Source organism: Oryctolagus cuniculus, chromosome 7 (assembly GCF_051225735.1).
Source record: "Oryctolagus cuniculus isolate XC-2025 breed Fujian yellow rabbit chromosome 7, ASM5122573v1, whole genome shotgun sequence".
NCBI lineage: Eukaryota > Metazoa > Chordata > Mammalia > Lagomorpha > Leporidae > Oryctolagus > Oryctolagus cuniculus.
In genome coordinates, this window is record NC_142873.1 from 86,728,090 (window position 1) to 86,748,582 (window position 20,493).

General features: G+C 41.5%; 1 protein-coding gene across 4 annotated transcripts in view; it reads right to left on the minus strand.

Annotated features, from left to right (window-relative positions):
- Positions 1 to 20,493, minus strand: part of DNAI3 (dynein axonemal intermediate chain 3) — a 77,897-nt gene that overhangs the window by 10,855 nt on the left and 46,549 nt on the right. For all 4 annotated transcript variants that reach the window (XR_016237220.1, XM_008264958.5, XM_008264954.5 and 1 more), the window contains 5 exons: positions 17,758 to 17,831; positions 16,483 to 16,627; positions 14,778 to 14,865; positions 7,437 to 7,567; positions 5,797 to 5,860 (listed from right to left, as the gene is read on the minus strand). Coding sequence is in view for 3 of the 4 variants with exons in the window: in XM_008264958.5 (XP_008263180.3) it covers positions 5,797 to 5,860; positions 7,437 to 7,567; positions 14,778 to 14,865; positions 16,483 to 16,627; positions 17,758 to 17,831 (502 nt within the window). In the remaining variant the exon portion in view is untranslated. The remainder of the gene's footprint in view (positions 1 to 5,796; positions 5,861 to 7,436; positions 7,568 to 14,777; positions 14,866 to 16,482; positions 16,628 to 17,757; positions 17,832 to 20,493) is intronic.

Below are 20,493 nucleotides of genomic sequence, written 5' to 3' on the forward strand. Positions count from 1 at the left end.
TGTGGTTACAAGCTAATATTATTAACTCATTTAAGATAATAATAAACCCATTGCATAATAATAATCTTGCACTGCTGTATCTAGGACATTCCAAAGAGAAATTGGACTTTGCAAAGTGTAGGAGTGAGGAACATAATGACCAGTTTGGTGCCATCTATGTCAAGGCACTAGCACTTTTGCCCCCATTATTTAGTTTTTTTTTTTAATTTTTTTACAATTCTGATGCAAATGTCAATATTTCACAAAGGTAAATCACACATTATTATTATTGAAAGTCCTTTGACCCCATCTGTCCCCTGGAAGCCTTGAGGTCTCCTGGATCTGTGACCACACCTTGGGCCCCTGCCATCTTACCCACTGGCTGGTATGAGATGGGTGGCTGGGTAAGTGATGACTAGTAAACATACATGATCCTGCTTTTGTGAAGTTTGCAGTCTAGTGAGAAAGAGTCCAGTAAACAAATCCCAAAGGACACAATTAAAAACTTATGAGAAGTGTTGCGAAGATAAAACCATTATAAGAGGGGCAGGTGCTGTGGTGTAGCGGGTAAAGTCCACTGCCTGCGATGCTGGCATCCACTATGGGCACTGGTTTGTGTCCCAACTGCTCCCTTTCCCACCCAGCTCTCTGCTAATGGCCTGGGTAAGCAGCAGAAGATGGCCCAAGTGCTTTGGCCCCTGCTACCCACATGGGAGATCCAGATGAAGCTCCTGGCTCATGGCTTCTGCCTGGCCCAGCCCTGGTCATTGCGGCCATCTGGGGAGTGGACCAGCAGATGGAAGATCTTCTCTCTCCCTATCTCTCCCTATAACTCTTTCAAATAAATAAATAAATTTTAAAAAACCCATTACAATGAAGCCTAACAGGGGACATCATAATTTAGACTGAAGGCTTAGCAATAGCGCCTCTGAAGATGAGGATTCTGCTTGAGTCTCTTCTCCCCCAGGCCTGGCTGCAGAGCTGGATGCTCCTCATTCCTAACTGCCCACATCCACAAGTCCCAGCAATGGCCATAGAAACAGATGCCTGTGGAGGCCAAGCCACAACATCTAGTAACTTAATACTAAAACCACCAGCTTACTCTGCATTGCGTCACCGCCACACCCTCCCTCAGAACACTGATGGGACATGAAGCAGAAAAAGACCTACTGGATCTGGTAAGAAGTTTTCAAAATAGGATTTCAAACAGATAATTTGTCCACCCATGTTCAAGCGGCACTCTTCCCAGTAGCCCACAGGGGGACACATCCATCGATGGATGTGCGGATAAACAAAGATATGACACAAACATACAATGGAACATTGTTCAACCTTAAAAAAGAAGAGAATTCTGATGCATACTACAGCATATGATTTCATTTCCATGAAGTACCCGGAGTAGACAAAATCAGAGAGACACAAAGAATGGTGGTTTGCAGAGGCTGGGGGAAGGGGGGATGGGAAGCTAGTGTATAAGGGGGTAGAGTCTTGGCTTTGCAAGATGAAGAGTTCTGGGGATTGGCTGCATAACCGTGGGACTGTATGTTAACACTACTGACCTGTACACTTTAACATGGTGAGGACGTGGAGTTTTATGCCTATGTGTATTCTACCACGCTTAAAAAACTATTTGGAAAAAAAGGTCTAAAGTAAAATTAAATCATTGAAAAATTTAAATGTTAACAGCTCTGGATTTTTTTTTCAAAGATCAATTTCCCACCAACCAAAGCCCCCGTTTTGAAGAGAACAGGGGCGTACTTGTCTGGCTGTCTTGAAGTGATCTAGGGAATTCCTGGTAAGGTGCGGGGCGGCTGCAAACCTGACGCGTTTGTCTTGCTGCTGCTCCTGTTTCTCGGAGCCTGGGGTTTGTCTGGTTGCTTCTGTGGACACTGCCTGCCCGCAGTGAGCAGGGCTATCCAGGCATCTGGAAGGCCTCTGAGAACTGCCATGGTAACTGGGTGAGAGCAACATTGACCATGTGCTTTTTTTTTTTCAACCCATCAACGCTTTTTCTTCCTTGTGTTCCTTCAAAGGAGTGCCATTCAGCAATGAATGGAGCAGCCTTGAGTTATTCAATGGCGTGCCAAAGCCTCTGAGCCAAGTTACTGAAGAAAGTTACAATAAACATGAAAAAATAAAGTTTTCCAACGTCATTATCTAACAGGGGTTCAGTAGAGTAATGGGTGAGAAGCCTGGGTTCCAGTGCTGGCGATGCTACCCACGAGGGCTGTGGGGAGGATTCCCTGAGTTCATCCGTAGTACTTGGAAGAGCCTGGCACGTGATGTGTGCAGATTTGGTGATTTAGAGAAAATTCCGTGACACGATTGTGCCAACTGTCGTCGTCCAGAATCTTCTTTCTTGACTTGCCCTTCAGGCCATCTGGAAATGTGCGGTTTGGCCATTTTTATCACACACATCTCAATCTTTCAGAAGTTTCTTCTTACAAGAGGAAATTCTTCCTGCCTGGTTGTGTATTTGAGATGAGAGCATGGGGTCCAAGTAGACCGAAGGGGCAAGTCCTAGTGATTGCCTCCCCTTTATGCAGGCCACCTCCCTGGTGTTTAGGAAATCCACTGGGCTGGGAGCACACAGTGAATACACTGCAAGTTCACAGACTGGAAGCAAGACACACAGTTTACAGTTCAGAGCAGCTACATGGTGACTTCCCCATTCCCAAGCCTGTATTCAATGGGAATAACAATGTTGTTCGTCTTTCTCTGTTACAAAATACTTGATCGAAGATTTAAAGTCTTATAATCCTTTAGAGTCAGTGGTGAAAGCAATTTCCATCTTTTTTGGGAATGAGCGAGATGCCAAGAAATTAAAGGCAGCCCCTCTTCTTTCTGATCACCTACATCCTGTTGGCTGTGAGGCCTGGCACGTTACCCCTAAGTCTCCTTCTCCCTTGCATTTCTGCTGCTCACATCCCCGCGCCCGCGCCTGTGCTTCAGTCCTTGCCATCTGGCATCTGAGCTGTTGCAGCTGGTCCTCCTGCTTCTCTGATGAGTCCTACCGACAAGTGACTCCAGCCCCAGCTCACCTGCCAGGGTGCTGTTCCGACTGTCCAAAGCTCATGGTAGAGCCCTCCAGGCTCTTTACCATCTGGACACCTCTCCTGCTGCTTGGCAACTAGATCTTCCTGTTTCTTAATTGTCCCCTGTTCTTTTAGGCTTCTAAGTTCTTGCACTTTTCACCTGGAATGTCTTTACCCATCTTCTTCATCTGGAAAACTCCCATTCACTCTTAAAGCCCAGCTCGACTATATCCCTCCTCAGTGGGACCTTCTGTTAATAGTCCAACAGAGAGAGTCCTCCTGAGCTCCCATACCTCTGTGTTTATCCCCATAACACTAGTGAGACTGTAATGCCACCATTTGTCTGACTTCTATAACACATCACAGAATTTCTATGGGGAAGAATAGTATCCTAGTCACCTTTAAATCCCTACTGCCTGGCACATAGTAGGTTCTCAATAACGATATGATAATGAAAGTAAGAAAGAACAACAGGGAGGTTCAGACATAAAGCTTGGATTCTATGTTTATTGATTATTGATGGAAAAGGACATAAGCCTCAGCCATTTTAGGTTTCGTGTTACCCCTGCCCTCTTTGAAAAGATCAGTTCCATCTTACACTCTGTATTGTCCCGAGCCCACCTCCTGCATTCCTTCCTGGGATTCGGAAGCCAATGGGCCAAACTTGAAAGTCCAGTATGGAGAAGCTCACCTCTGAGCTCACCTACTGCCCCCCACCCCACCCCTCGTCCACCTAAGATATAGAAAAGGCCCAGCCTGCTGGGGTCTGGGCCTCTGCCACCCGTTCAGTCTATGAGCAAGATAGCAGGTCATCTCTGTGGATTATTTCCTCTGAATAAATTCGGTCTGGCTGTAAGTTCGTAGTCTGTCTCTTCTCTGTTCCATGCCTCTTTTCCTAACAGTTATTTTCTAAGTGGAATAAAATTAACTTAAAATAAATGCCTAAGCTTATTTGCCAGGGGTCTTCTCAAAGGAAGTTCAGGAAATTGCTCTAAGAGGAGGCAGGGTCCCAATAAAATTCCTGAGGCCAGGAGGAATCAGTGTCTTCCTGTGCACAAGGAACTCACAGCACCAGGCCCACACCTTGTGTCTCAAAGGTGTGGTGAAGGCCCCTGTGGTGTTATATAGTGCCTGGCATTTACCACGTGCACAATTAACCACAGATTATTGACTATATAGATACACAAATAAGCACAGAAGAGTTGAATGCAATTCATTATATGGAATATCTAATCTTGAGTTCAGTTTTAAATCATGGCATCAGAATGAATAGAAAATGATAAATCAGTCTCAGTTCTGTGTGCACCTGATTCTTCCATCCTTGGGTCCCATCCAACCATCTCTTGATACTCTATGATTATCAACAACACAAATCTGGGGTTCTGGTTAGGGGAGACTATAGAAGAGAAGCAAAAGTGCTTTTGCTCCAAGATTAAAATGGCTACCCTGGAGGCATGGCTGACAAAACAGCCTTCCCAAACCCAAGGCAGGCTCTGTTCTCTTGAACCAGATGGTCGGAGTAAAAGGAGTGAGGATTGGCCAGCGCCGTGGCTTACTAGGCTAATCCTCCGCCTTGCGGCACCGGCACACCGGGTTCTAGTCCCGGTCGGGGCACCGGATTCTGTCCCAGTTGCCCCTCTTCCAGGCCAGCTCTCTGCTGTGGCCAGGGAGTGCAGTGGAGGATGGCCCAAGTACCTGGGCCCTGCACCCCATGGGAGACCAGGAGAAGCACCTGGCTCCTGCCATCGGATCAGCGCGGTGCGCCGGCCGCGGTGGCCATTGGAGGGTGAACCAACGGCAAAGGAAGACCTTTCTCTCTGTCTCTCTCTCTCTCACTGTCCACTCTGCCTGTCAAAAAAAAAAAAAAAAAAAAAAAGGACTGAGGTGAGGACCTGAACCCTAACAGCTGTCCCATGTAGGCTGTGGCCCTGACAGTCACTGACAGTCACTCTGACAGTCTCAGATCTCCATGGGCCCAACCACCAGATCCCTCTGTGCATACTAAGTGCAGCTGCTCCTCACATAGCTTCTGCACTAGGTGTTCTGCCACATTCTTCCAAGCCTTTGTCTGCCTTGCAGTCTCAGGAACTTTGAAATGCAGCTCAAATGTATTTTTATGCCATGTTAAAGTTTAAAGCTTTAAAATAAGTAGTTGTAATTGTGATGGATGCCAATGCTCTGAGCCCACTATGGACAAGGAGCCTTGCTTAATGGGGTGCCTGTACTTCTGTGTGTGACCTACATACCTCTGCTCAGGGTCCAGGAGACACAAGGACATCAGCTGCCCTAGCCCCAAAGCAAGATTCTGTAATCACTTCTCCCATGTTCTTCGGGGATCTTCAAGATCCCAGAACTTTAGCCTATCACTTCACAATGAGTGGATTTTCCACAACATGTTGAATTATTGAATCAGTATGCTATTTTAAAATTAAATTATTTAAGAGTCTCAGCCATTGAAAGTATCATATAGGTCCTTGCTCCTCAAACTTTGATGTGAAAACAAGTCACCAGTTAATAAATCTTATTAAAATGCAGATTCATATTCTGTAGGCATGGGGTAGGACCCAAGAGTTCTATGCATAGTTCTAGCAAGCTCCCAGGTGACAACTGTGCTGCCTACTTAAGGGTCTCATGAAGAGTAATAAATTTGTTTGTCATAATCTTACATGCCCTCCTTCCAATCAGCAAAGCCAATCTTCCTCAGATTTTTTTACAATTCCTTCAGATAGTTTCAATTAAAAAGGAAAATTGTATTAACAACAGAACAATCCACAAAACTTACTCATCAATCGGCCAGTTTCAGGGTCTCTCTCCATTTTCCAATCTGTGTATATCACTTCGCCTTCCTGAAAACAGGAGTTCTTGGTGAGTATAATGACAGCTTCAGAGAAAAGTCCTAGCCCTCCTGTGCTGAGACCCATTGGCTTTGTAACCCAAACAACTCAATTTAATTAAGTGATAATATGACACAGTTGGTGAGGGGCTCAAATGATTATTTAATTTTATAATGGGCCAAAAATGAGTTTGCTGAGTTTCTATCTACACAGAGTGAAGTGCAGAACATGGGCAGTTGAGTAGACAACTCTATGTCTCAGAGTCCTATCTTCTGTGTTTTCAGAGTTTCTGCTGTGGATCCTAGAGGGGAGGAATCAGGTCTGTCTTATCATGTGATTTCTTCTCACAAAGAAGAAAGTGTTACAAAGTCAGCACTTAATGAAGGTTTGTGGGATAAGAGAGAAAGAGGCAAGTGAATGCATAGTATGGTAGCAATTACTTGTTAAAGCTGAAGACAGGGAACAAGGGGACATAAAGTTCAATTCAAATAAAGTAACACATCATAGATACTCTGGTTTTACCTTGAGGCCATTTTAGGGAGAGGGGAAGGCCGAGGGAGCAGAGTGGAAGAAACAGCCCACAAAGAAGACCAGTGAACCACGGCAGGGGAGAGCTTTAGAGAATAGGTAGCCCCTGGCTGCCATCTCACAGAAGGGAGAACTGAGACACAGCGGAGTTAAGTGACCTACACAAGGCCACCCCCAGGTGCTCTCCTAACGCTAATGCTCTTCCATGGGGCGAAGAGAAGCTCGTGCAGAGAAGAGCACATGAGCAGAGGCGTGAAGGGGACTCGGAGGAGGGGACACAAAACATCCAATAAAATGTGAGCTCATTTTGGTTAATTCTTTTTAGTAGGTGCTGAAAATGGCAGCCTTTATCATTATAATATCCATCTGTTCTTTATCTTTTGAGGGAGTCTTTCACTGTCTCCTTCTAGATTGTGCTAGCCTAACAAAACCATACATTACCTTAGTATATCTCTAGTAGCTGGAGTGGTTTTTCCCCCATACATTGAAAGTATTTACTGACTGTTTGTAAATTTACCAATAATTATTAATAAAAGGGCTCATACTTTGATAGATTTTCCCCACATATTCAGGAACATTTTGAATGTGAATCTATGAGCATCAAGTTTAAAAATTCTAAATGCAGGGACCAGCATTGTGGCGTAGCAAGTCAAGTTGCCACCTGTGATGCTGACATCCCATATGGGTGCTGGTTTCACATTCCAGCTGCTCCACTTCCCATCCAGCTCCCTGCTAATGGCCTGGGAAAGATGGTCCAAGCGCTTGGGCCCCTGCCACCCACATTGATGAAGCTCCTAGCTCCTGGTTTCAGACTGGCCCAGCCCTGACCACTGCGGCCTTCTGGGGAGTGAACCAGTGGATGAGAACTCTCTCTCTTTCTCTTTCTCGCTCACTCTCTCCGTAATGTTTTCAAATACATAAATAAATCAATCTTTAAAAAATGTTTAAATGCAAATAAGTATTTGGTAAAGATATGCTAAGCCTTCATACAGCAAACACATACAATGTTATAGTCATATATTTCAGGGAAATAAGAATGAATTTTGAATTTCCAACTTACTTCTGTTCCTACAAAGAACTTTGTGCAGAACTCATCTATTGGTTTGAGATAATTGGCCATCCCAGCTTCCAGATTATGATATGGATTCATTTCTCCTGCCTTCACTGCTTTGGTCTGGATTAACATTTTGTCTTTCAGAAGAGTAAGAACAGAGGGAGCACATATTTGCAGTGAAAGATGTTTTAAAAACATAGATATCTTACATTTTCCACACACGTCTGCCCCGTTCCCATCCCAAGGTGGCAGGCTTAAGTTCTAGCATTTTTAGACCTCTAATTTAGCAGTGGCTTTCTCTTTTCAACTCCAAAAATCAAGGCCTGGACTCCATCAGCCACAACAACATTCACAAATGCAAGAAGTGTCAGAGCACAGCTTCTCTGGGGCTGCAACACCATCGTCATCAGAAACTCATTTTAATTTTTAAGTTTCTGGCCGGCGCCGTGGCTCACTAGGCTAATCCTCCGCCTAGCGGCGCCGGCACACCGGGTTCTAGTCCCGGTCGGGGCGCCGGATTCTGTCCCGGTTGCCCCTCTTCCAGGCCAGCTCTCTGCTGTGGCCAGGCAGTGCAGTGGAGGATGGCCCAGGTGCTTGGGCCCTGCACCCCATGGGAGACCAGGAGAAGCACCTGGCTCCTGCCATCGGATCAGCGCGGTGTGCCGGCCGCAGCGTGCCGGCTGCGGCGGCCATTGGAGGGTGAACCAACGGCAAAGGAAGACCTTTCTCTCTGTCTCTCTCTCTCACTGTCCACTCTGCCTGTCAAAAAAATAAAAATAAAAAAAAATTTTTTTAAGTTTCTAATAGATTCAATGTGATTTATAGTTACAATTCTAAGAACACGGTGATATTCCTCCTTCTCGCAACCTTCCTTACTTCTCTCTCTCTTTCTCTCTCTCTCTTTTTTTGTTTTTGAGATAACATAGTTTAAGTTTATATTATGGTAAAAAGGTTTCCTACTTCACTGAATAAGAAGCTTAACAAGTAAAAAAGAAAACCCTAGTTTTGTGGGAATAAAGACAATGGCTATAAACAATAGTTGAACGGAAAAATGACCACTTCACCCATACACAGTAGATTTTAAAGTAATCACAGATCATTAAAACTAGAGTAGTAAAACATTCTTAACCATTCTTGACAAGGGTATAAAACAAAGTTTATTCCCAGCAATACTATACAGACAGACATTTCTGGAACTTGTTTCTTCTTAAAAGTATTTGATGTTCCTTTGTTTTAAACAAGTCTTTCTATGACCTAAAATTAATAATTATTCTTTACCAAAGCTTTGAAAAATAAAGAACTGGATGAGTAAAAGAACTAAAGTCACATATCACCTTGCCCCTAGGGATAGCCATTATTAACATATTAGCATATTTCCTCTAGTGACTTTTCTGTGAATAGATATATTTTTAAAAATTGGAACATATTCTCTTTTAGAGTTGTATCCTGCTCTAGTGTTCTCTCTCTTTCTTTCTAAGATTTATTTTATTTACTTGAAAGATAGAGTTACAGAGAGAGGTAGAGCCAGAGAGGGAGAGAGGTATTCCATCTACTGGTTCACTTTCCAAATGGCCACAATGACCAGAGCTGAGCTGATCTGAAGCCAGGAGCCAGGAGCCTTCTCTGGGTCTCCCACAAGGGTGCAGGGGCCCAAGGACCTGGGCCATCCTCCATTGCTTTCCCAGGCCATAGCAGAGAGCTGGATCAGAAGCGGAGCAGCTGGGATTCTAACTGGTACCCACATGGGATGCCAGCGCTGCAGACCAGGGCCTTAACCCGCTGCTCCATTGCACTGGCTCCTCTTGTGTTCTCCTAAAGCAATGTCTTGAGCATTTTCTCAAGTTACTTATTAGCTTTTCAAAAATATGATATTACATTTCTGGAAGAGATAGGGGAGAAATTATGTTCACAAAAACATCCTGATGGGGCTGACGCTGTGGGGTAGTAGGTTAAACCTCTGCTTGTGGCACCTGTATTCTATATGGGTGCTGGTTCATATCCCTGCTGCTCCTCTTCCTATCCTGCTCTCTGCCAATGGCCTGGGAAGGTAGTGGAGGCTGGCCCAAGTGCACCCATGTGGGAGACCTGGAGGAAGCTCCTTGCTCCTTGCTTTGGATCGACCCAGTGCTGGCTGGTGCAGCCATTTGGGGAGTGAAACAGTGGATGGAAAACCTCTTTCTCTCCCTCTCTCTGTAATTCTGCCTCTCAAATAAATAAATAAATCTTAAAAAATAAAAAAAATCTCCTCACCACACCTCCTCAGTATGTCCTTTGGGTTATTCTGCACAGAAGAAAACAAAACAAAAAATCCACAAAATCCAAGCAACATATATACAAAAACTAAAATGGGAATGAAAACTCCAGCTATAGTAAAAAATATATATTATCTTTCAAAAAAACTTCAGCATTTAATTAATTAATTAATTAATTTAGATCATCATGACTTAGTTGGTACAGTCAATGCCGCCTTTTTGGGGAAGCTATATGTTTTGAGATTCTCTTTTCCCACTAGGTAAGACATGAAAAACAAGGGTCAAAATAAGCCAAACAAAGGTATTTAAAGGAACTGGTTCATTCCCCAAATGCCTGCAACAGCTGGGCTGGGGTCAAGACCAAAGCTGGCAGCCAAGACCTGAGTGTGGGTCTCCCACATTAGTGCCACAAATGCAAGTACAATTACTTGAGCCATCACCACTGCCTCCCAGGAGCTACATTAGTAGGAAGCTAGAGTGAGGAGTTGGAGCTGGGATTCAAACCCAGGCATTCTGATAAGGGACCTGAGCATCTTAACTGCTAGGAGAAATGCCTGCCCTTGATTTTCTCTTTTAAAACAATGTACATAAACATAATAGTAGAGTAGAACATGCAAATAACTTATAAACAAATGTACATTGGGAATTTGTACTCAAAAATGTTCACTGTGGAAGGGTAAGTTCAGGTACCATTGTCTTGGTGCAGCAGGTCAAGTCTCCTCCTGCAATGACTGAATCTCTTCTTCTTCTTCTTTTTTTTTTTTTTGACAGGCAGAGTGGACAGTGAGAGAGAGACAGAGAGAAAGGTCTTCCTCTGCCGTTGGTTCACCCTCCAATGGCCGCCGCGGCCTGCGCTGCGGCCGGCGCACCGCGCTGATCCGATGGCAGGAGCCAGGAGCCAGGTGCTTTTCCTGGTCTCCCATGGGGTGCAGGGCCCAAGCACTTGGGCCATCCTCCACTGCACTGCCTGGCCACAGCAGAGAGCTGGCCTGGAAGAGGGGCAACCGGGACAGAATCCGGCGCCCTGACCAGGACTAGAACCCGGTGTGCCGGTGCCGCTAGGTGGAGGATTAGCCTAGTGAGCTGCAGCGCCGGCTACCTGAATCTCTTCTAAGCACTGGCTCAAGTCATGACAGTTTCGCTTCCTGCTAATGCACCGGGGAAAGCTGCAGAAGATGGCCCAAGTGCATGGACCCCTGCCACCTGTGTGGGAGACCCGGATGGATGAAGCTCCAAGTTTCAGCTTGGGCCTGGCCCAACCCTAGCTGTTGTGGCCGTTTGAGAGTAAAGAAGCAGATAGAAGATCTCTCTTTCTCCTTTTCTCTCTCCCTCCTCCTTTTCTATAACTCTGCCTTTCAAATCAATCAATCATATATATAGGACAGTTTCAGAGAAAAATGTCATCATCAACTACACTCAGACTTGACTGCAATAATTATGGACATTCAGTAAATTCCAAGTTATCCCGCTAGGTCATGGATGTGTCATCAGCAGAGACAGTAATAATGACATCAACGAACATTACTGAATGCTTATTACAAGCTGGGTGCTAATCCTCAGAGTAAGTTCCAAGGCAGTAATACATTAATCCTCCTTCAAGGATGAATGAATCGAGGCCCAGAGAGATTAAGCAATTTGCTCAATGTCCCACAGATGGTGGTTAACATCTAGTATGAGTTACCCCTGGTGCTGCTCTTTGACTTCATGTGTACCAACTCATTTCATTTTACAATACCCTGTGAGGAAGTTAATTTTATTATTTACTCTGCTTACTGTCCTCACTCTATTTCAAACAGATGTTTTAAACAAGTAAGGCACAGAGAGAGAGAGAAATTTCACCTGCTCAACTAATAAATTGTAGCTCTGGAATTTAAACTCAGACCGTCAACTGGAGATTCCATACTCTTAACCACTATGCCACACTATTTTAAAGAATGCATAGAACTTTCTGAAAGGTATTCCAAGTTGGAATTCCAAAGCGATTTTAGAGCAAAGTCTTCCTCATCAGAATAAAGACAGCAGAGAATTTCTTAAAGTGATTAAGAAGGGCACTGACCTATTATAGATATAAATTGGCAGGCAAAGGGTGACTTGTTCTTGGCCACTAGATGGCGACAGAGTACCAGGCACTGCCCCTAAGAATGGGCGTGGAATTGCCAGGACTTGTTATCCACCCTGGAAGGAGACCAGGATAGGATCAATCAGCACAATGTGATCAAGAAGCTCATGAGTGCATCCTAGTTAACAGGTCCAAATCTACCCAGAATAGACAGCTAGCTGGCAGTGTGTCCAAAATAGCACATTTGATCTCAGATTCCTGAAAGCCGGCCGTTCACACTGGAGGAGAGTGCACCCCTACAGTGACTGCCTTTGGGGATGAGAGTCAGGTGTCAGTGAAGTGGGCAGGTGTGTAGTTAGTGAATGAGGAGACGCTGAGGCCTGCCAGCAGCTGTCTGATTTTAGACTACTTACAAGGCATCAGCAATCAGGTCAGTGTGCGATTGGTATAATGATAGATCAATGGAACAGAATAGAAAGTTCAAAAACAGACTCACATATACATGGACAGTTTTTTTTAAACAAAAGTACAAAGCAAATAGTGTAGAAAAGATATTGTTCTCAACAAATGGTGTGTGTATGTAACAAAAAATAACTGATTGATAATTTGTGTCAAACACAAGATTTGACTCAAAAGGGATCATAGGTCTAAATATAAAACTATAAAACTCCTTGGAAAAAACTTAGGAAAAATGTTTATCATCTTGAGTTAGGCAAAGATTTCTTAAATTCATCATGAAAATCATGACCCACTAAAGAACAAATTGATAAATTAGGTTTCCTCAAAAGTAAGAACTTCCAATTTCAAGACAAAGAGAATGAGACAATAAACTACAAACAAGGAGGAAATATTTGCAAATCATCTCTCTGATAAAAGAGTAGTCTCTAAAATATATTAAGAATTTTCATAAGTCAGTAATAAAAAATGACTGACCCAATTAAAAAATGAGAAAAAAGATCTGAACATATACTTCCCCAAAGAAGATATACAGGTTATAGATAAACACATGAAGATACACTCAACATCTTTAGTCATTAAGTAAATGTAGATGAGCTATCACCATATACATTTAGAATGATTAAATTATAAAGAATAACTATCAATTATTGGTGAGGATATGAAGAAACTGGAACTTCCATATACCACTGGTGGGAATGGGAAATGGCAAAACTACAATGGAAAACACGGTGGCAGTTTCTCTCAAAGTTAAACAAACGCTCACCATATGCTCCAACCATTCTGTTCCTAGGGATTTACCCAAGACAAATGAAAGTGTATGTCCATACAAAGACTTGTACATAAATCTTCATGGCAGCTTTATTAGTAAATTGCCTTGAGCTGAAAACAATCCAATGTCCATCCTCAGGTGAATTGACAAAGAACTGTGGTGTACTCATACAACAGAATTCTACTTTGCAATAAAAAGGAATGAGAGAACGTGGATAAAATCCCAAAGTAATTATGTGGAATAAAAGAAGCCAGGCCCCCAAAAGAGCATATGTTATGTGATTTATATAAAATTCTAGAAAATGCAAACTAATATATAGTGACAGAAAGTAGGTTAGTGGTAACCTGACAGTGAGGGAGGAATCACAAACAGAATCTCTCTATGAGCAAACTTTTAGGACTGGCGGATATAGTCATTATCTTGATTATGGTGATGGTTTTGTGAGTGTGCAGCCATGTCAAAACAAATCAAATACTTTAACATTGTGCAGTTTATGGCATGCCAATTAAAGCTCTATTAAGTAGTTAAAAATGAATAAAGTCCCCATGCACTTTAAAAGAGGTAAAAAAAAATCCTTACTATAAACTGGATAAAAGTAGTCACAGCCTCATGGCCACGTTTTTTTCACTGGATTGTTTTAGGACTAGGATTTTACTACAAGTAATCTTCTTACAAGTTAAGTTAACCTCTCTCAGCCTTGGTTTCCCTAACTATAAAATGATAATGCAAAGTCTTATCTTGTGGATGGTTGTGACCATCTGTTTTTATTCACCATTGTATTCCCAGGGCCTAGTACAAAATAAACACCTCATAAATATCTGTTGAATAAATGAAAGTGTGTGCATTGTTAGCACAGTATCTAGTCTACAGCTGGCATTCAATAAATTATAATCAATACTGAAATACAAAAGAGGACAAGGAGGTGGCTCAGCCTGGATTCCTTCCCAAGTAAAGCAGACTCAAATAAATACAAAGCATGGAATGCCTTAGTATTGCTTTGAAAACATCTATAAAAATTTAGTTGTTTCATTTTTTTATAGCATGAGGTTTTGGGTTAAGTGAATACAACACATGGCTCTGAAGTGAAATTTTGTTTAAGCTGAGTATTAGGAATATAAGATTTTTTATTTGTTCTATCATTTAACTGAACATTGAAAAATGTATAAATGGAAACCCTTTTGCTAAGGCAAGTGTTGGAAAATACTTCAATTGCTAGTTATTCTTGTACTTTTTCATTCTGCATGGCTCTCCAGGTGTGATACTCATGCACACCTTGGTCTCCATGGTTTTGGCAGCTTTTATGTACACCCTTTAATTATTTCCACAAAGCTGTGTGGGTTGAGACATTTAAAAGGTAATTTTCTTTCTTTACTCAGTTTTATCAAAGTGCTGTATAAACATTAATTTTAAAAATTATATTCTGGTTGAGAAGGGTAATTTGTTTCTTGGAACTTCATAACTGATCTGGCTCAACTTCAGACATGTTCCACTCTACAGAATTCTTCTTGGGCACACACATATTCATTAGGTTGGCTTCACTCACTCTTGTCGTGGAATGAGTTTCCAAATTTACATATACATGCTCAATAGATGCCTTTGAACCCAAATTGGACTGAATTCTGTCCAATATTTTTGGGTACCTAGGCAATTTTAATGTGTTGGCTACAGCTGTTATAGCCATTGTGAAGTTCCATATTGGAGGAGTTGATTTTTTCATATCTTTTTACATATTAGAGTGCTATAACTCATCTCAGATATAAGCCACTGGCACTCAATAAAATATCTGTATAACAAGCAAAGGAAGTTACCTTGTGTTTTGTAAAGAAGATGGTCTTCGTTCAGGCTTATCTTGGTTGGACAGTGGTCTAAACTTGTTTCACCCTTAGACAGCCTTAACTTTTAGGGAATGTACAACAAAGATTATTTCCAAATATTCGTAAATTATCCTTGAGTCATTTATTCTTCCCTATCCCTCCTGCCCCCAGACTGAGGGAAACCCACCTCCCTGTCCTTCCCCCTTCTCCTTTCTCACTCAGATTTCTAGCTGCTATTTCCCATAGGAAGTGCCTAAGCCGCATTTCTAAAACCTTGCTACAGAAGGAGGCTTGTCTAGGGGGCACATTTCCAAATTCCTATGTTGTCTTTGCTCTGACAATATCTTGTGTTCTATTCCCTGATACCTCCCTGTTCGTTTTGACATGAAACAATGACTTGTCCTCCCGTTTCTGTTCATAAAACTTTGGGGAGTTGTGCGTGGACTTGGTATTTGCTTGGTCAGCTTTCAGTATCCTTAGGGACACAGAGGCCCTGAAGTCTGGAAGTGACCCTGGTGGTCACACTTCGCATTTCCACTCATGGCTCCCTTCCTCTTTTGCTCCTTCCAGATGTTTGTCCACATGCTATCGACTTCTTGCTTATTTGTTTTCTGTTGTGACAACTCTGAGCCCAGTAAACCCCACCCAGGACATATCTAGCCTTCTCCTTCCAATCCTTTCCCAGTTATGCTGGGACTATTCTCCATTCCTCCAAGCTCTCTCTTGCACTGGGAGCAAGTACACTATAATGTAATTCTCATGGCACTTACAAATCAAAGAAAACTATTAGGTTTAGAATTAAAATTAGACATTCTAAAGATGGGAGTCACAGTCAGACACCAGGGCCAGCATTGTGGCATCACAGGTCAAAATGCAGCCTGCATCACCGGCATCCCATATGGGCACCAATTTGAGTCCCAGCTGTCCCACTTCCAATCCAGCTCCCTGCTTATATGCCTGGGAAGCAGCAGAGGATGGCCCAAGTGTTTGGGTCCCTGCCACCCATGTGGGAGACCTGGATGAAGATCCTGGCTCCTGGCTTTGGCCTGGCTCAGCATTAGCCATTGTGCCCATCTGGGAAGTGAGCCAGTAGATGGAAGATCTTTCTCTCTCATTATCTCTCTGTGTTTCTCCCCCTCTCTCTCTAACTCTTTCAAATAAATAAATAAATGAATACATCTTTAAAAAAAAGTCAGAAACTCATTCATACTTCCATACACATCCCATCCATTTCCTCAAATTTGCTTTTCTTCAAGCTCTTCCACTCAAGGGAAACACAAATAACTTCTTATTTGTTTTCAGTTGTTTGATCGTGATTGTTGCAACAATCTATTCCTGCTATTGATATGCAAAATATACAAAATTTTGGTTACTACTGGGGGAAAATTAGCTTTTCTGAGCTAATCTGAGCAACTGATATGCAACTGAATCATTTCTGTACCAACCATTTGTAAGTTGCACCTTGCTTGTACAAGAAATATCTTTTGTAAGTTCACAAGATTTTAATTTCTGTCTTGGTCTAAGCAAGCAAAATAATTCACAATCAAGGAACTTACTGGTTAAATGACTACATGGATTGTTGGGTCCTAAATTAATGTAAGCTGCTCTATTTTTAGAGAGTATGTATAATAATGATGGTGTATGCAAATTATACTGTGTATGTAAGCAAATGTGACAAACTAAATTCCATTTGACTTACCTTAGTGAGGGGTTTCCAAGAGAGATCTAGATGCAAAAAAGTAGAAGGTACATCAAAGGGAATTTCAATAGTTTCTTCTTTCTTTTTCTCTGTTTGTTGGGGGGTTAAACTTTTCTGCGGTCTAATATCCCAAAAACATATTGTGCTACAAGAAAAAGTTTATAGTTTACTTTTTTTTTTATCAAGCACAAGTATAACCTCAGGACTACCATTAGCACTGTTACACATTAGCAATGTAACCAAGGCAATATTTGAATGTCTCTGAAACCAGAATTTTTATGAATCAGGATTATTTGACATTTTATATTTTGGAGAATTATACTTCAAAAAGTTCATGGAAAATAGAACTAAAAGACAATTTTATTTTGGTGCAATTTTTTTTGTACTCCATACATTGTTTTTTCATAGTATGCATTTTTATGAATTTTATGAAGACCCCTTACATTTCTCTTCATATGCTCTACTTATGAATTCAAAGTTCTATACATTGGAATAATTTTATCTAAATGATTATTTTTCAACATACCTACTGAATTGTTCATAAAAATGCTTTTTGAAAATATATAATAAAAGGGACAAGCATCTGGCACAGCAGGTCAAATTGCCATTAGAGACACCCACGTCCCATATCAGAATGCCTGGGTTGATTCCTGTCTCTGTTCTGGATCCAGCTTCCTGCTAATGTAGACCCTGGAAAGCAGCAAGTGATGGCTCAAGTACTTGATCATTGCTACCCATATGGGAGACATGGATTGAATCTGTGACCCTTGGCTTCAGTCTGGCCCAGTCAGGGTTATCGTGGATATTTGGAGGGTAAACAAGTTTATGGGAGATCTCTCTATCTCTCTGCCTTTCAAATAAATGAATTTTTAAAAAAATAATAAAAAGTATGAATATACAATAAAAATGTAAAAAGGCTTCTACTTTTTAAAATATGCTTTCCCAGTTAAATGTTATAATCTTCATAATTATGAGATATAACTGAATGTAAATAACACAGCTTGCAACTTTACAAATATGGGAATATGAGGAAGCCATATTATCAGACATGAAAGCCTAGCTAATTCTCTCTTTTTTTTTTTACAACTCCTTTATCTCTATAAAAAGATAAACTGGTAACAATTTATAACATTCTGTCCTTTAGTTATATTGGATTTAATTGCTATAATAAAGATTATTTAAAGGGCAGAAGAAGACATTAATTTTAGGAGAATCTAATTGAAAAAGAACACATTGTATGAAAACATTTTAGGAAGTGTTTGAAATGGGACATACCAATCTGCTGAACATGTCACAAGTTGACAGGATATTCCACTTCGATTCTCATACACAGAGCCCAACCTGTTAATCTAGTTTTAAAAAATGGAAGAAAAATCAATTCTGTGTATCCAGAAGAGCATTGTTTTCACATAGCTATTTATCTTTTACATTTTTTGCTGCCTTGTTTTAAATTTTAATAAAAGAACATAACACCATCACAAAAGTTTGGGAAATAGAAGATTTAAAGATTTTTTTAAAAATCTAATTTATTTGAAAGGCAGAGCAGCAGAGATAGAGAGAGGGGAAGAGAATGAGACAGAGAAAAAGAGAGAGAGGTCTGTTGGTTTGCTACCCAAATGGCTGCAACAGCCAGGGTTGGGCCAGGCTGAAGCCAGGAGCCAGAAACTCCACCCTGGTCTCCAACACGGCTGGCAGGGGCCCAAGGACCTGGGCCATCCTCTGCTGCTTCCCCAAGCGCATTAGCAGGGAGCTGCATCAGAAGTGGAGCAGCTGGGTGTCAAACTGGCGCCCATATGGAATGCCATAGCAGTTTAACCTGTTGTTGTTCCACAACAATGGGTCCAAGATTTTATAATCAAATAAAATCTGCTGTATAATCTTGTTCAGTTTTCTGTCACAAAAATATTTTCACAAAGTTTTGATCAGAATGCATATAAAAATGTTTAAAGTTTGTTTCATTTATTTGAAATGCAGAGAAAGACAGATGAACAGAGACACACAGAGAGATCTCCTGTTTGGTTTACTCCCCAAATGCATGCCTGAAACATCATGACTGGGGCAGGCAGAAGCCAGGAGTCCACAATTCAAAAATCTGGGTCTCCCACATGTGCCACAGGGACCCAAGTACTTGAGCCACCTGCTGCCTCCTAGGGTGTGCATTAACAGGAAGCTGGACTTGAATTCAGGCACTAGGATAGAGATGTGGGTGTCCCAAGTGGCATCTTAACTGTGCCAAATGCCCACTCCAGAATATACATTTTTATCCTGAGATTTTTCACTTCACATAATTTGAACATCACCTACATATTCATAAATTATTTCAATAGTTCATAAAACATAGATGATATACCATAATCCTATTATCCATTCTTGTTAGGGTTCAGTTGGACACCCACAGGGTCTAGGGCCCCTGATTAACAGCCAACTCTGTAAATACACATCCGATCCCCAGGAAGTCTTCATGGCTCCTCAGGGCCCTAGAATCTTCAAAATTCCCATCAGGTAGTTCTCAGAGGAGGTGAAAGCTTTGGAGGCCACCTATGGAGGTGCCTCTCATAGATCAAGAGGACAACATGACCTTACAGTTAGGCTGATGAGCAAAACGGGACCAGGGATTCTGGCAGCAAGTAAACAATGGAAATAGGAGTGGAGCGAGGGGACAGGTGGTGTCTGTACCGGCCTGGAGGACTTCCAGGAGCGAGGCAACAACAAAATGGGCTGGCATCCATGAGGCCTGCATGGCCTCAGGTTCAGCAGTGGCTGCCAACTTCCACTCAGATCTGATAAACAGCCCATGTTACGCTGTGTCACTGAGGCTTTTGTTGAAGTATGAATTTGGAGACCTGGGAGACGTGCTTGCTCTGGTGATTTTATTTTTGAATGTTTAAAAATTCCAAAACATAACAGTATTACAGAAATTTGGAAACAGAAGATTTCAAAATCAAATAAAGTTCTATCTTACCTTTTTCCAAGTCTTTTTTATGGATACGCTTTGACATGATTTATTTTAAAAGATGTGAGTATAATTTTGTATCTTGAGACACATATTGGACTGGATCATGAATCTGTATGAATTCCTCAAACTGGAATTTATTACTGGTCAAAAAGTTTGGAAATTTGAATGACTGAAGAACACGTTGACTAATTACATTCCAAAAGTTTCATGTTGCAGTCAGCTTTTTTTTTTTTTTTGGCACTTGGTTGTTTTTAACACTGAGTATGATATAAAATTTTTATTTAAAAGTTAAGTCTAAAATATACCATTAACTTTGTTTTATTAACATATGTTATGAAAGACTAATTTTCATGTTGATTTACTAACTGTTTTTGCTTAGTGTATACCTTTTGCTTATTTGTGATTTTTATATTTACTACATTTGGTATAAATGTGTTGGATCTATCAATCAGTGATTTCTTCCAACACTAAAAAGCTTAGAAAATGATCTCCATTCCAGAAATCTGATATTCTATTCTTATTTGTTGCATTTTTCTATAGTTTATCTTTATTTGAATTTATAGTCATCTGAATTGATTTGTATGTTTGGTGTGAGTTGAAATGGAGTCCCCTTTCTTTTGTTCTAAGTGCCATGATCATGCTAATTTGTGCAGATAACAGAAATGATATCTGGGCTGTTCGTTTTGCTTTTCAAATTATTTTTGCTTCATATAATCCAACTGAATGCTTGGCAGATCTAATCACCTCTCCTAACTCAGAATATTTTCAGAATATTTCTCAGCATATTTTTGGTCATTTTTCAAAAGTACCTGGTAAACCCTTAGTTTTCCTGGGGGAACCATTTGGGGAGCTTGTCAGTTTTCAAATCCACCAACACCACTCTTGGTGAGTTACAAGCAAGTTCGGAACCACCGTGCTGGGAGTCGGCTGGGCTGGTACCTGCACAACCAGTGGGCAATCTGTGGAGGTGCCACTCTCAAATTGATAGGGAAACATGACTTTCCAAGGCCATTCCATTCCAAACCTGTGCCTGGGCACACTCACACATTACAATG